Source organism: Rhinoraja longicauda, chromosome 25, assembly GCF_053455715.1.
Source record: "Rhinoraja longicauda isolate Sanriku21f chromosome 25, sRhiLon1.1, whole genome shotgun sequence".
NCBI lineage: Eukaryota > Metazoa > Chordata > Chondrichthyes > Rajiformes > Arhynchobatidae > Rhinoraja > Rhinoraja longicauda.
Window position 1 is genome coordinate 3,041,658 of NC_135977.1, and position 15,705 is coordinate 3,057,362.

A 15,705-nucleotide genomic window follows, 5' to 3' on the forward strand; every position below is an offset into this window, starting at 1 on the left:
AACAAAATGTATAGGTTCGGAAGCTGGAAGGCAGGTTCCCCTGAGATCCCCTGAGATCTCCTACTGTCCTGCATATTGTAAACCTGGATTGTCTGAACATTGAGTAATATTCTGAGAAATATGCAATACAGAGGGAAAAAAATTTGATTGCTGTAGAATTTATGAAATTATTTCTCCATGCCTTTTATTTGTTGAAGTGAAGCTCACTGGGCATTAGGTTGCTGAATTCCACATTCTTAGAGTCATTGAGTGATGCAGTGTGGAAAGTTCTGCCCATGTCCCAGCTGCCCACGTTTGGTCCATATCCCATCCAAACCTGTCCTATCCATGTACCCGTCTAACTGTTTGTTAAATGTTGGGATAGTCCCTGCCCCAACTACCTCCTCTGGCAGCTTGTTCCCTACACCCACCACCCTTTGTGTGAAAAGGTTACCCCTCAGATTCCTATTAAATCTTTTCCCCTTCATCTCGAACCTAAGTCCTCTGGTCCTCGATTTACCTACTCTGGGCACGAGACTCTGTGCATTCTTGTTTGTTCAACTAATCTCTGTGTTCATCTGTTCACCTGAAATGTTGCTGCTTTGCTCAGCTGACTGATTCGGCATTCACGTTAAAATGTTGGAAAATAATTAGGTACTTTTAGTTCAGTTTATGCAGAAATGTTTATGAATCCTACTGTGTATTGGGGTATTAGGTCTGCCAGACTTGGAACGAGGAGAGAAATACCTCTGGTAAACAATCCAAACTGCTCGGAGCCTTGGCATGGTTTAGAGAGCCACTTTTTCTCTGGCTGCTTCTGTAGTTTCTCCATTTTAGTTGTGATAAGCAGTGATTCATTTTTTAAAAAGATTCTGTGCACTTGTCAAGGTTGGTTACTGTGAGGTAAGCAAATGAATCAGCATCATCTGGTGGTTAATCTCACCATTTCTTGGGTCCGCCAGTTAAGAGACAAGGGTTTACATTACAGTTGTTTTTTTTTGTCTATACATTTCTATTGTAAGCAAAAAGCAGAGCCTAAAATCTGACCGTATTTTGTGCTCAAATATGCTTGCATGACACAGTGAATAATTTAAACTACGGGGAGTTGGTACTTACACAGGTTCTCTGAACAAAGTGCATGAGAAAAGAGCTGTTAAGACGAGAACCTGCATTTGACACCAATTGAAGGGTCATGCAATCTCTCTGCAGAAACTGCAGGTGGTGCAGCGGGTAGAGCTGCTGCCTCAGCATCGTGGACGCTGTCTGTGTGGAGGTCGCACGTTCTCCTTGTGACCACATGGGTTTCATCCCTCGACACAAAGACGTGCAGGAATGTGGGTCGATTGGCCTCTGCAAAATTGCCCCTTGTGCGTAGGTAGTGGAAGCGAGGATGCGATGACACTGAATGACTGTGAATTTGTGATCGCTGGTCAGCGTGGAATCTGGGCCGGAGGGCCTGTTTTCATGCTGGATCTTTAAACTACAACTAACTGCACCATCGTGTGCCATTGGGTGGATTTCCAACAACTACAGCATTTTCCATTCGGAATTTCTATGTTATGTTTTGAAATGGAAGAGAAGAAAGACGTCTGTTCAACAGCGACTGGGTTTCTCGGGTGTCGGGTGCCACGGAGAGGCAGAGGCACAGGCACAGCACGGGGAAGGATTAGAAAGTAGAGGTTGCTCTTTGAACTGCTCTCCTTGCTTATCATTTCAGTTAGGTCACACAAGCTCTTGTACATCATTACCATATCGCTGCCGTTCCAATCTTCTGAGATTGTTAACTCCAGAAAAACTAATACATCTGAGGTTTTAAAATGTAATTCACCATTTGAGGGGTGTGTGTGTTACAGATTTCGATTAAGCTTTATGGCATGAAACTGCAACCCGTTTTTCATTACCAATTAATGATGTTCATTCAATTAAAGTGAAGGTAGTTTGCTGATTTAAACAGAAGCCGTTTGTCATTTATGCTGGGTCGAATGTATGAGGTCAAAGCCTGCTGCTGCAACCTACTGGTACTTGGAATAGGAAGCATTGAAGTGCGGAGAGTGGGGGGATGTTCATGGAAGCAGGTTCTATGGAGCTCGGGAATCTACCAAGGTTTGTAATTGGCTTGGATATGTCATACCCTCAAGGATTCTGCATTTAGCAACAACACAATGATTTTCAAGTCTCCCAATATTTATTGATATTGATTTGCTCAATTGAATACCTCTGATTTAATGGGAATGTCTGTAGACATTAAAGATTGTTTTCTTGAAAGGCAACATTCTGTGGTTTTCAATTTAATTATCAGAAATTCCATTAAAATGTTTTGCAAGCTTTCCCATTCAAGTGCTGGTAGTTCTGGTCATACTAAATTCTGATTGTAGCAATAACTGTTCAGGGCCCGGTACTACAAACAAAATAAATGACTCCAGTCGATACAGCGTCATGAAACCCATCAGAAAATTTAGTTTGCAACATGCTATTACTAACTACTTTTTAGATTGGTAACAGATTCTAGCCTGTAATCTGTCATTTTGGCACGGTTGATCCTTGTATAATTAGTGTCCTAGCTTACTCGAAGATAAGCAAACATTATTTTCCACACGAAGACACAAGGAACTGCAGATGTTGTTTACAAAAAGAGACAGAGCTGGAGTAACTCAGCGGGTGGGACAGCATCTCTGGAGAGCATGGATTGGTGACATCCTAGGTCGGAACCCTCCTTCGGTCCGGGAGAGATCCGGAAATGGATCTGGAAGCCACGGCACAAAATGGTGGCGCAGACAAGTGCTGAGGAAAGACATGTGGCTGTGGTCGTGAGTCTGGGTTGGAGCATGGTCGGAGGGCAGCAGGAATTTCAGGGGGGGAGCAGTGAGAGAGAGGACTGGGAACAGCTTGCATTGCAAGATATTTTTCATATCACAGATAGCGAGACTGTTTTGTGTTGACCTGTGGTATTTGATTCTATTGGTAGTATTTTTTATTATAAATGATGCAACGTCTTGTGGATCCTGCTGGTAACATGGTGATTTATCTTTCATACTAACTCTCGGCTAAATCGCCCCAGGCAGCATCCATCCCGTTTGTAGAATGGTGCAGTTGGACGTCATGTTGAGCTCATTCCTTTGTGGAATTAAATTTTCAGCAAAACAACTTTGTTGGGTTTAAAATATATTTAACGTTTTTGTCCCTCAAGCTTTGAGGTGAAAAACATAGAGATAGAGAGAGAGAGAAAGAGAGAGAGAGAATCAGCACAAGTTTTCAAACCTAATTTAATCAATCAATAACATGCTGTTATGTAAATCTGTTTCTGTCGGAAAACTTTTAGTAAAATACAAACCTAGAGACATGGAGACATTTTTAGAAAAATAGTTTGAGTTCAAATGAGTCGATTTGTGAGACAAACCAATCATTATCAGTAGAACACAAAGTGCTGGAGTAACTCAGTGGCTCAGGCAGCATCTCTGTAGGACATGTATAGGCAATGTTTCAGATTGGGACTCCACAGAGGGAGTGGGCAGAGAGAGAGGTTCTCTCAGAACTCTGTCTGAAGAAGGGTCTTGACCTGAGACATCACCTAATCTTTTTCTCCAGAGATGCTGTCTGACCCGCTGAGTTACTCCAGCATTTTGTGTCCATCTTCAGTGTAAACTAGCATCTGCAGTTCCTTCCTGCACTTGGAGAACTCCTGTTAGAGAGAGAAGCTCTTCAAAGTCACAGACGTGCCCTACCTTTTCTTGAGAGCTGTCGCCACCAGGTTTACCAAAATGTTTGAAGGTGACCATGATAAATATGTGGACAGCCTTCCAGCTACTTTAGATTATTGTGAGTAATTTAAAAGAAAACCTTTTTGCGATCTCCCCACAGATGCGCATAATAATGACTTCAATAAAGCTGACCTTAAACTGAATCCAAATTGCCTCGGGCTGTTTCATAAGGTCATAAGCAATACGAGCAGAATAATGCCATTCGGCCCATCAATCATGACTGGTCTATCTTTCCCTCCTAACCCCATTCTCCTGCCTTCTCCCCATAACCCCTGACTGTTCTAACTCAGAAAATCGTATGGGACTTTGAGTCACAACTTCATATGAAAACTCCTTGCAGGTATCAGAGTTCTCCTTTGAGTTGGATTTCGGGCCCTGACTGCCTGAGTTTTGCCTGCACATTGTGCAGCCACATAGCTGGAAGAGAAGTTAAGGTTACTGCCTTGAAAAAGGCTAAGATTACTATCTTTAAAAAAACAGGTTGAGATGAATTTGACTGAGGTTGTCATTGGAATGAGTCGAATTGTGGTCGTCAGAAAAGTTTGTGCACACGAGACTGTAGAGGCTGGTGACATCTTGAGCAAATGCACAGTGCTGGAAGAACTCAACTGGTCAGGCAGCATCTGTTGAGGGAATAGACAGATAATATTGGGTCGGGACCTCTTTTTCAAACATGATGATCGGGATTTCTTTGAAACGTATTCAATGGCAAATCATTCCAAGCATCTGAATAGGCGGCATTTCAGCAGAAACAAGGAACTGCAGATGCTGGTTTACAAAACAATTACCCAAAGTACTGGACTAACTCAGTGGCTCAGGCAGCATCTCTGGAGATCATGGATAGATGAGGTTTAGGTTGGGACCCTTCTTCAGACTGATTGCAGGGGGGAGGTGGGGGTGTGAGAAAGCTGTGAGAAAAGAGGGGCAGGACAAAGCAGATAATAGGTTTAACTGGTGAGTTTTTTTTGATAGGCAGGTGGTTTCGGGTGGACCTGTCTGAAGAAGGGTGCTGACCCAAAACGTCACCTAGCAATGTTCTCCAGAAATCCTGCCTGACCTGCTAAATTAATCCAGCACTTTTACTGCAGATTCCAGCATCTGCAGTTCCTGGTTTCTCCATTCCCGTTACCTGGTTTTAATTTGAAAATGAAAATGAATGTTGTACTTCAATCCAAATACTGAAGAGGGGCAGGATAGAGCCTGGATCTTTAATGAGCACATGTCAGAATGTTGCTTTCAAGCTACTTTGTCACACTGCAACCTCTTTGCACCTGTGACCCACAGAAATTTGTTTCTCTGCACCTCGGAAGGAAATAGGTGACTATTTCCGCAATTATTTGTGGGAATTATTCTCTTAACACCACGTTATCAACATTATCTTATCCTATTCTCTATCCAGAGCACCTAAATCATGGTGTAATTCCAAACATTATTATGGAAGCATATGATAATGAGCAATTGAAATCCGTTATGGCGCAAGACTTAACTTTGCTGGTGACTTCCCATAAGCTCAAATTGATAGGAGCTGAATTAGGCCATTCAGCCCATCAATTTTACTTGGTGTTCAATCATGGCTGACCTATCTTTCCGTCTCAACCCCATTCTCCTGCCTTCTCCCCATAACCCCTGACACCCGCACTGATCTTCTACTTGCTAGTTCCTTGAAGTAATGCCAACATCACCACCGAGTTATTGAGACAACAATACTGATAAACTTTATCTTTTGTGAATTTTGTGGCATCAAATTTAAAACTTGTACAAATGAAATGTCCAGGTTCTGAAATGTCCAGGTTCTGAAAATAACAGCAGGCTGAATACTTTCCACCGTTTGGTCATTGGCAAAATCATACAGCTGTAAAATTCCGTCTCCGCTTCTGGCTCCAATCCAAAGCAGTGGATACACCGCCCTCCCAGCGACTGCTAATGCGGCAGCAACGGTCAATTCTCTACCAATTGGTTCCACATGGTTTTAATGGTGTGGACTAGCAACAAGAAGCAACTTCACGAACAGTCCATGTGTGATGTACATTTTAAGGCTAATCCTTTTCCCCCCGTATAGTTTTCTTAAATCCTGCCAAAACTAATCAACAATCTAATCTGTCAGTGGCTTGACCAGGCGTCTAATGGTTCTGTAACTACTGGGCAACACAGTGGTGCAGTGGTAGAATTGCTGCATTACAGTGCCAGAGACCCAGGTTCAATCCTGACTACGGGCGCTGTCTGTACAGAGTTTGTACATTCTCCCTGTGATTGGGTTTCCTCCCACACTCCAAAGACATGTCAGATAATTGGCTTTGTGAAGATTATAAATTGTCCCTAGCATGTAGGGTAGTGCTGTTGTATGGCGTGATTGCTGGTTGGTATGGATTCAGTGGGCCGAAGAGCCTGTTTCTGCACTGTATCTCTAAACTAAACTGCTTAATATAGTTTGATTCTGCCATTTTTCACAATAAGTCCCCCTGCAGAATTCCCACATCAAAGGTTACTGATGCCAGTAACCAGTGAGTATCTAAAGGGTTAGGAATGGCCTGGGAATAGGTCACTGGATGAACCCTTGGCGGACAAGGCCCAGAGAAAACGTCTAAGTAAACAAAGCCCACCGTTTTACAGAAGCTGCAAAAATGTTCTGTTCCAACTTTATTTCCTCTTCTGTTATATAATAACGCTATTGTTCGGATCACAGGGCCTTTTTATAATTTATGAATATAAATGCTTCCCCCTTGGGGTTCACGACCTCAAATATTCAACTCTCGGAGAAGCACACAGTGGCGATTCGCTTCTGCTGTTCGTGCTTGGGCAGCGAGCCAAAGACTTGTCACATTGCTGGGATTCTACCAGTGAAGAACCCTCGGGCTGATGAGTTATGTCGAACGACACACTCCCTTGAAAATGTTAGCCACAAAGATATTTCTCACATTTCTCCCCTCTTCCACCACCCCCCCCCCCCCCCCCCCCCCCGTACATTTAAAAACTGTTTACATATTACACAGATATGAAAGCCTCATGCTGAATGTGTTTTAGCTTAGTATCTGGGGTTGCTGAATTTTAATTTTGCAATATTTAACATGCCTTTTCAGCAAGATCAATCTCAAATTCATTTCTAAAGAAATCATTCAGTTCTTTGCATTGGATTGAAGGACAAACGCTATGAATCCCTTATTTTTCTTTCCCCCTCTGTATTTTAATGGAAGATTCATATTTAAACTTAAAACAGATGATGGGAATGGAGACACCAGGAATGGCAAGTGTTGGTTTGCAAAAAAAGATACCCAGTGCTGGCATAACTCAGCGAGTCAGGCAGTATCTCTGGAAGACATCGATGTTTTGAGTCGGGACCCTACTTCAGACTGAGTCCCAAACCGAAGTGTTCATTTTCAAGCGAAAACCAGACAACAGGAATGGAGGCACAAGGAGCTGCAGATAGTGGATTCTCAACTAAACCACAGTGCTGGAGTCATTCAACGGGTCAGGCAACATCTCTGGAGTATGTGGACAGGTGTTGTTGTGGCTTGGAACCCATTGTAAAACTGGGTCTACCTGAAACGATTTGCCAATTAAAATACCGTCTGCTAGGCTTTGTCTTGCTCCCTCCTCTCTTTCAGCTTTCTTCACGCCTTCTCCCCCCACACCCCCAGCTATGTCTGAAGAAGGTCTTGACCCCAAGGTCCTGACCGCCAAACGTAGTCTATCCATTCCCTCCGTAGATGCAGCCTGAGCCACTGAGTTACTCCAGCACTTTGTGCCTTGTTAAAGATCCTTTACTTTCGTTTCACCCTGAACATCAAGCAGTGTATTACAAGCCATCATCCTTTGAGCAAGAGTATTTTCATTCCTAAATTTATTCTTGTAGAATTTGCCGTTGTTACGATTTATGAAGAAGACAAAAAATAAGCAATCTACGCAATAAAATGGTTTGTTAAGCTTAACTGGGGACAAATGGTTTAATAATATAGAATTATATTAGAACTAATATATTGTTATCATTTGTTCTAGTGTCATCAGATGGATTGTTAATTGATTTGGCTTATGTAAATATTGATGTTGTGGAATCTTCTGCTAATAGTGAATCAATTTATTTTGATGTGATATCTGAAATATTTGTCTATTAGTCTTGCTGGAGTGATAGATCGTTGCAGCTCTGAAAATAGGTTTCTTCAATATTAATGGAAAATCAAATACATAATTGTTTTTCATCATTCACAATTGGAAGATGTGTTAGTAGCTGCAGAGTGTAATGTTTAGAAGGTGTTTGGATATACTCTATAACTCGAGTAATTTGAGAGAAAAATATACCTTTATTCCAGAGCTGCTGTTTGCATTTCACACACAACTGAACCCAAAAAACAGCCTGGTTCCTATCTAGTAACTGTTTTATTGTGTTTTGATGTGTTGAATGCCCTGATTTCAATTTCCATCAAAGTATTGACTCCTTTCTTGATTACAGCTTCACAGGCATTGATTGTCTTCGATCTGCTAATTTGTCATGTTTAATTTGTCATGTCAATGCATTATTTACTTCAGAAGTTTGTTTCAAAGCCGCATTCTCTTTCCCGAGTGCTACTTACATCTTGAAAGAGAAGTCACAATGAGCAGTTGGGAGTCTTTACTTGATCCCAGCAGGTTGGATCCAATTGGGCTAACACATCACTCTCCCAGCTGAAGCTGGTTGATACAGTGCCGGCTGGTATCTGTGGCACCAACGCCATTCATCTCTTCATAACCAGGCTCACAAAGCTTTTGAAGTTCATCTGCATTTTCCCTCCACTTTCTTTGGAGTTTCTACTACCTTCATAAGTGCTTGGAGCAGAATTAGGCCATTCGGCCCATCAAGTCTGCTTCGCCATTCGATCATGACTGATCTATCTTTCCCTATCTTAACCCCATTCTTCTGCCTTCTCCCCATAGCCCCTGACACCCGTATTAATCAAGAATCTATCTATCTCTGCCTTAAAAATATCCATTGACGGCCTCCAAGGCCTTCTGCGGCAAAGAATTCCACAGATTCACAAGACTTCGTCTTGAAATCTCTGGAAATTGGAGCACAATCTCTGATTTTCACGATAGCGTATTGAGGAGGTAATGGTGCAGGGAAGTGACGCATGGAGGTGAAACACAGAAACTAGTGTCATTAATAAAAATTGTCCATGGGGCAAATTCTTGATCGCCCTTCATTAACAACAAGTAGGTTTGCATCATCATTTAGCCAGACCATCTGTATCTACACAATCCAACCCGCACAAAGCTAATCTAGCCGGCGAGTCTAGGTCCAGATGTCACAGCCTCGGAATTAAAGGATGTTCCTTTAGAAAGGAGACGAGGGATTTCTTTCGTCAGAGGGTGGTGAATCTGTGTGATTCATTGCCACAGAAGGCTGTGGAGGCCGTCAATTAATATTTATTAAGGCAGAGATAGACTGATGAGTGCTGCTTTTGTAAACTATCATTATGAAGGAATAATGGCACTAATCTTGTTCAGTCATTGAGTAGTATAAGAAAATAACTGCAGATGCTGGTACAAATCGAAGGTATTTATTCACCAAATGCTGGAGTAACTCAGCAGGTCAGGCAGCATCTCTGGAGAGAAGGAATGGGTGACGTTTCGGGTCTGAAGAAGGGTCTCGACCCCGAAACATCACCCATTCCTTCACTCCAGAGATGCTGCCTGACCTGCTGAGTTACTCCAGCATTTTGTGAATAAATTGTTCAGTCATTGAAGTCTATTCCCAATATAATTGCATTATATGCATCCACCTCAGTTTGGATGTTGTCATAATTTCACTTGCAACATCCAAACTGAGTTAGCTGTGTGTAATGCATTATTTTAAACACAAATAATTATTTTGACTTATTTGAGAGTCAATAAGTCTCACTTATTATTAACAATAGGCTATTAGAGCCTATTGTTGAGACAACGTACTAAAACTGTAGAATAGCTTGCATTGAGAAGTATTTAAAAACAGACTGAAGAATTTGGGCAATGACAACTTATTTGCCTGCAAGTGTAATCGTTGTGTTTTTATTCGGTGCTGCAGGAATGTGAGCTCTGATGGAAGCGATGCTCGTCGCAGACTTCGGGAATGCGAGGGTCTGGTTGACGCGCTCCTGCACGCACTGCAGTCAGCGGTGGGCAAGAAGGACATGGATCGCAAGGTAACATTCACCTCTGTGCTGGAGGAACTCAGCGGGTCAGGCAGCATCTTTGGAGATGGATCGCAGAAACGGGCCCTTCGGTCCACCGAGTCTGCGCTAGAAACATGTATGCCTTTGTAGTCTGGGAGGAAACGAGAGCACCCGGAGAAAACCCACATGGTCACGGAGAACACACAAACTACGCACAGACAGCACCTCTGGTCAGGATTGAACCCGGGTCTCTGGCACTGTATCCGACTTGCCTGCATTAGACAAAGTAACTGCAGGTGCCCGAATCCTGAGCAATACACAAACTGCTGGAGGAACTCTGCGGGTCAGGCAGTGTATAGTCAGGCAGGAGGGAATGGACAGATAATGTTTCGCTTCAGACGGACTACAGTAGGGTGGAAAAGGCTGGGATGTGGAGTCGGGAGTGGGACAAAATGGGAAGTGATAGGTGGATACAAGTGAGGCGGGTTTGATTGGCTGGTGCGTGGACTAAATGACAAAGGCTAGAGGTAAAAAGGAGACAAAAGAGTCGGATCAGGAGAGAAGAGGAGTGAAATGTAAATCCAGAGTGAATGATGAGGGTGGAAGGGGACGGGGAGGGAGGGAGGGCGTGATCAAAGGGAAATTCGCGACTCCAGAATGGGAGATGTGTTTATGAAGGAGAGGAGCAGGATGACTGAGGGGGTTGGGAAATGGAGGGAGAGAGGGGGCCGGAGGTACAGCTGTCAGAAAGAAGCTGCTAACATGGTGGTCCTCGCCATTGTTTTGGGAACGACACAATATTCAACGTGCAGCTGCTGGGGCTCTCTGTGACAAATACATGCACAGACCCCATGAGCTTCCTCTGGGCGCTTCAGTTTCCTCCCCATCTCATGAAAATATATGGGTTAGTCACTGTAAACGTGTTGGCGTAGGATTAGTGTATAAATGGTGCTTGGTGGACAAAGGTGTTCTGCTTCTTGTTGTGACTCGATAAATTTTCATTTGCATTCAATCTGCTCATCCCAATTACCCAGAGCTCTTAAAGATAGCGAAGTCAAGGGATACGGGGAGAAGGCAGGAATGGGGTACTGAGTGTGGATGATCAGCCATGATCATGGTGGCTCGAAGGGCCGAATGGCCTACTCCTGCACCTATTGTCTATTGGCACCCTGTTTCCGCCAACTAACAAATAAGCAAAATAAGAATAGATTTATGTACGAAGGAACTGCAGATGCTGGTTTAGACACAAAATGCTGGAGTAACTCAGCGGGACAGGCAGCATCTCTAGATAGAAGGAATGGGTGATGTTTCGGGTCAAGATCCTTCTTCAGACTGATGTCGGGAGAGTGAGATACACAGGTAAGGAAATGTAAGGTGTGAAAACAGGACAAAGGGGATGGAGATCAAAGAAAATGTAGAATAGATCATTGTTAGCTGGGAGAAGGTAGCAACATAGCATACAGATAAAATGTAATCGGAGATGGTAAGACTGGTCGGAGAGCTGGGAAGGGGGAGGAGTGGAAAGCAAGGGTTATTTGAAGTTAGAGAAGTTAATGTTCATACCACTGGGGTGTGAGCTGCCCAAGTGAAATATGAGGTGCTGTTCCTCCAATTTGCGCTGGGCCTCATTCTGACAGTGGAGGAGGCCCAGGACAGAAATGTCAGTGTGGGAATGGGAGGGGGAGTTAAAGTGTTGAGCAACCGGGAGATCAGGTAGGTTTAGGTGGACTGAGCAGAGGTGTTCAGCAAAAACGATCGCGGAGCGAGCTTTAAAACGTTGTCCTCTCCTGGAGGTTGGGCTTTCTGGGAGCTCCATGACTGAGTGTGGGCTGCAGTTTCAACAGCTTAAAGCCATAATTTTTATCAACAAATGTTGCCCTACAGGATTGAATCCATGCATGGCAAAAGCTTTGTGCTCTGATTTAAAAGTAAATTGAATGCATTAAAGCATGATGGCTGTACTTTGCTCTCAACATTTTTATTACATTGTTTATCTTGGAACTTCAATTGCTTTTCACCCAGTCTAGAATTTAACTGAATGCAGTAATAAACCTGGACATTTCTAAGGCGTTATCAGTCTATAATATTAGCAAGCTTCTGCCTCGGAAGTTCTTGTGTTTTATTTCTTTTTGCTATTAAATGGATCAAAGGCTTTTTTTTTTTTTTTTGCTCGATCGTGTTAACTAGAGATTTTTTTCATGTGGCCAATCTAGCCGCGCTCCAATAAGCCGGCATTTTGTTCAGAAGCCACGATGGATTGGGTTCGTGCACGGGGAGAGAGGGAAAGAACAGACCCCTCTGTCTGTGGGTGGTCGTTCCAGGGTTTCGAGCGGCTAGTCTGACTCAACAGGGGCCTTGCCTCTTAAAACATATTTTCTACTGTGTAAATTTTTAACAAGTGAATTAAAAGTGCATTGGTGTATAAATGGGAATAGTATCCAATAGTCTGGAAAATCTAACCGTGCAGCTCTAGTTTTTCTTGCCCGGTTAATCCCTTTACCCCCATTCCTGTCGGGCACAGGATACGAAAGGTTGAAAGTGCGCACCACCAGAGGCGGGAACAGTTTCTTCCCTGCTGTTATCGGACAACTCAACAGTCCTCCCATAAGCCGGAGTGTCATCCTGATCTTCCAACCTTCCTCTTTATGGACATTGGATTTTTTCTTTGTAAAGGCGGCACGGTGGCGCAGCGTTAGAGTTGCTGCCTTACAGCGAATGCAGCGCCGGAGACTCAGGTTCGATCCTGACTACGGGCGCCGTCTGTACGGAGTTTGTACGTTCTCCCCGTGACCTGCGTGGGTTTTCTCCGAGATCTTCGGTTTCCTCCCACACTCCAAAGACGTACAGGTATGTAGGTTAATTGACTGGGTAAATGTAAAATTTGTCCCTAGTGTTAATGTGCGGGGATCGCTGGGCGGCGCGGACTCGGTGGGCCGAAGGGCCTGTTTCCGCGCTGTATCTCAAAATCAAAATCAAACCTTGATGCTACAATGCTCTACTGAGATCCAATGCGTTCTATATTTGCATGCCATCCAATTTAATCGGATCATGTTCTACAGAAGTACAATCAAGCCAGACACAAGTATAGTGGGTGGTGCAAGGAGAAAACTATCAACCTAGCATCAATGCTGCAAAACTATATCCTGCACCCTGGTATTTTTCTCTTTGCTCCACCGGTCATACCTGCTTGTGGCTCGATTGTATTTGTGTACAATTTGATCTGATTTAATTGGACAGCATGCAAACAAAAAGCTTTCTGCTGTATTTAATTAAATTTTTAAAAAACTTTATTTTATAAGCCTCCTTCAAGTTTATCATCTCTGTCAGGAGTGAGTTGGGCTTTCTCATAAATCCAATTCGCAAACAATTGGAAGTCCCCAATGAATGTTTGGATTTAACTTGAAAAGAGCTTCTCCATTAGAAAAGTAGGCAGATAAATAGAGAGAGGGTGAATATAGTCAAAGTCTTGGAGAGCAAGAGCTAACATACTGAAATAACCTTTCATAGCTTGAGAATTTTCAAGCAAGGGTAGCCCGTTTAGTTGAAGTGTGAGGGAGCGACAGGCTTGACGTTGATGGGGTGCTTTCTCTGGCTGTGTCACTGCTTTCAAGACACAATTGAAAGAAAACACAAGACCTGGCTCAGAGGAATGATGCACCGTTGAACTAATTCAATACTGCCTTTCCAGAGTGGGTGTACAGGATTAATGAAGTATCTGTTTGGGTCAAAAAGATTTGCATCCGTGGGTATAGAACCAAGTTGCAAAATGATTCTTGGCAACGCGGAAAAATTTATTAAAATAATTACCGCCTACTTTTGAGGATAGTTAGGTAATTTGTAATTACATAGCATTGAAAATTAATGGCTTAGTTACTTAATTTAGATGAAGACAGTTGTTGTGCATTGAGCTGCATGCATTATGCTCTGACATTTACACAGCTGCAGCCTTGTTGACTGCACAAAAAAGGAGTAAGTCCAAGAGGAGGAGGTGATGCGGGTCAACCGTGCCTTGGCACTGAGTGCTGAAGCAACTGTCCATGCCATGACATTCCAGCTGGCTTTTTAAACCCTCACTGGTTTCAAAAAACAAATGCTCATGAAAGTTTTTTTCAGAGGGTGGCTTAGACAGTGCATTCGGAAAGACAACGTTGGCATCATGAATTCCTGGTTAAGAATAGAGATTTAAGGAAGGTTAGTTTATATATTGGGGATATAAAATTAGCCTTTAGTTAAGAGGTTACATCCATCTTTTTTATATAAACTATATAATAATCGAAATACATAAATCTTATTATATAGTTTATATAAAAGGTGGATATAAAATTGACTTGACTTGACATGTAACCTCTTAACTAAAGGAAATCTTTTTTGCATGTCCATTACGGGAAGACATTCAATTGAGCCACGATTCCTCTTCAGTAGAAAGTTTAGTTGTGACGTGTACTTGGATACTATGAAAAGCTTTTGCATGCTAATCAGTCAGCGGAAAGACTATATGTGATTACAATTGAGCTGTGTACTGATACACAATGAAGGGAATAACATTTAGTGCAAGATCAAGTCCAGTAAGGTCCAATTAAAGATGGTCACCGGGTCTCCAATGAGGTAGATAGTGGTTCAGGACCGCTCTCTAGTTGTTGATAGGATGGTTCCATTACCTATAACAATGGGAAGAAACTGTCCCTGAATCTGGAGGTGTGCATTTGGAATATTAAAATACCATATTAGTCTGCCTATTTCTTAAGTTAGTGCTAAATATTATAGGTCATCTTGTGAGTAAGCCTCCCACAGTCTGAAGAAATGTTCCAGACTGAAATGGCACCTAGCCATTTCTTTCTTACCCATTGAGTTCCTCCAACACTTTGTGTTTCCATGTTGTATCGCTAAACGACACTAAACTTCCACTCAGTAATATAAAAGAATAATACAATACTGTGACAATTCTCATTACATAATTGTTTACACATCACATCAACCTGCATATATATATCCAGCATTGGGAGCAATTTCAACCAGACAAAAATGAAGCAAGCCAGGTTCCAACATCTTGAGTCTCTTCCCACAATTTGCCTTCTGAAGGATGTCAGTGGTCACTGGGTGAGGCCGTCTTGGCCTCTGGGCACCAAGCTGAACCGTAGCCAAGAATGATGCAGTGGGAAGTCTTTGTCATTTGCAATTCATATGGATTCTGTGGGACTTCAAGGGCAGATGTCTGTGCGCTCTCAAGTCCATCAGCAACGTGCTGCACTAATTGTTTCTAAACATGGCTTGTTTTTATTTTGCCCGACAGTCGGTGGAGAATTGTGTGTGTATTATGAGGAACCTCTCCTATCAAGTACACAGGGAAGTTCCAGGAGCTGAAAAATTCAGAGAACCAACAGCTGAACAGCAACCGGGAGGAGGGGGTACTCAGAAGAAAAAGAAAGAGGACTCTGGCTGCTTTGGTGGCAAGAAGGCGAAAGGTAAGAGTGCAGCAAGAAAACATAGAGAATGAAACTGCAACTTGCAACTTATTGGTGTTGTCCTTTGCTGTAATGCTTTCAAAAGCAACACATGTTGAACTGTTATAAAGATTGGACTGCAGATAAAATAATAGTCGATAATTTTAATTAAACATATTAGTTTTGCTTGGTATCATTTGAAATTTCGCGTTATGGTGCAAGTAAAACGATTGCATGAACCCTTTAGCATTCCCTTGGCCACTGGATTCTCCCAACCCAATTATCTCTAAGCCTGTCTTGTTAAATGCCTGTCTCGGAGTTATTGTTGCAGCATGAGCAATGGCCACAATGTTGTTTTGAGTTCGTTGTACAAATTTGGAAGGGAATGTTTTCTGTCCCATGATGATG

General features: G+C 42.8%; 1 protein-coding gene across 10 annotated transcripts in view; it reads left to right on the forward strand.

Annotated features, from left to right (window-relative positions):
• arvcfb (ARVCF delta catenin family member b) overlaps positions 1 to 15,705 on the forward strand; it is a 207,367-nt gene that overhangs the window by 158,358 nt on the left and 33,304 nt on the right. For all 10 annotated transcript variants that reach the window (XM_078421486.1, XM_078421491.1, XM_078421489.1 and 7 more), the window contains 2 exons: positions 9,769 to 9,886; positions 15,147 to 15,318. In XM_078421486.1, coding sequence (XP_078277612.1) covers positions 9,769 to 9,886; positions 15,147 to 15,318 — 290 coding nt within the window. The remainder of the gene's footprint in view (positions 1 to 9,768; positions 9,887 to 15,146; positions 15,319 to 15,705) is intronic.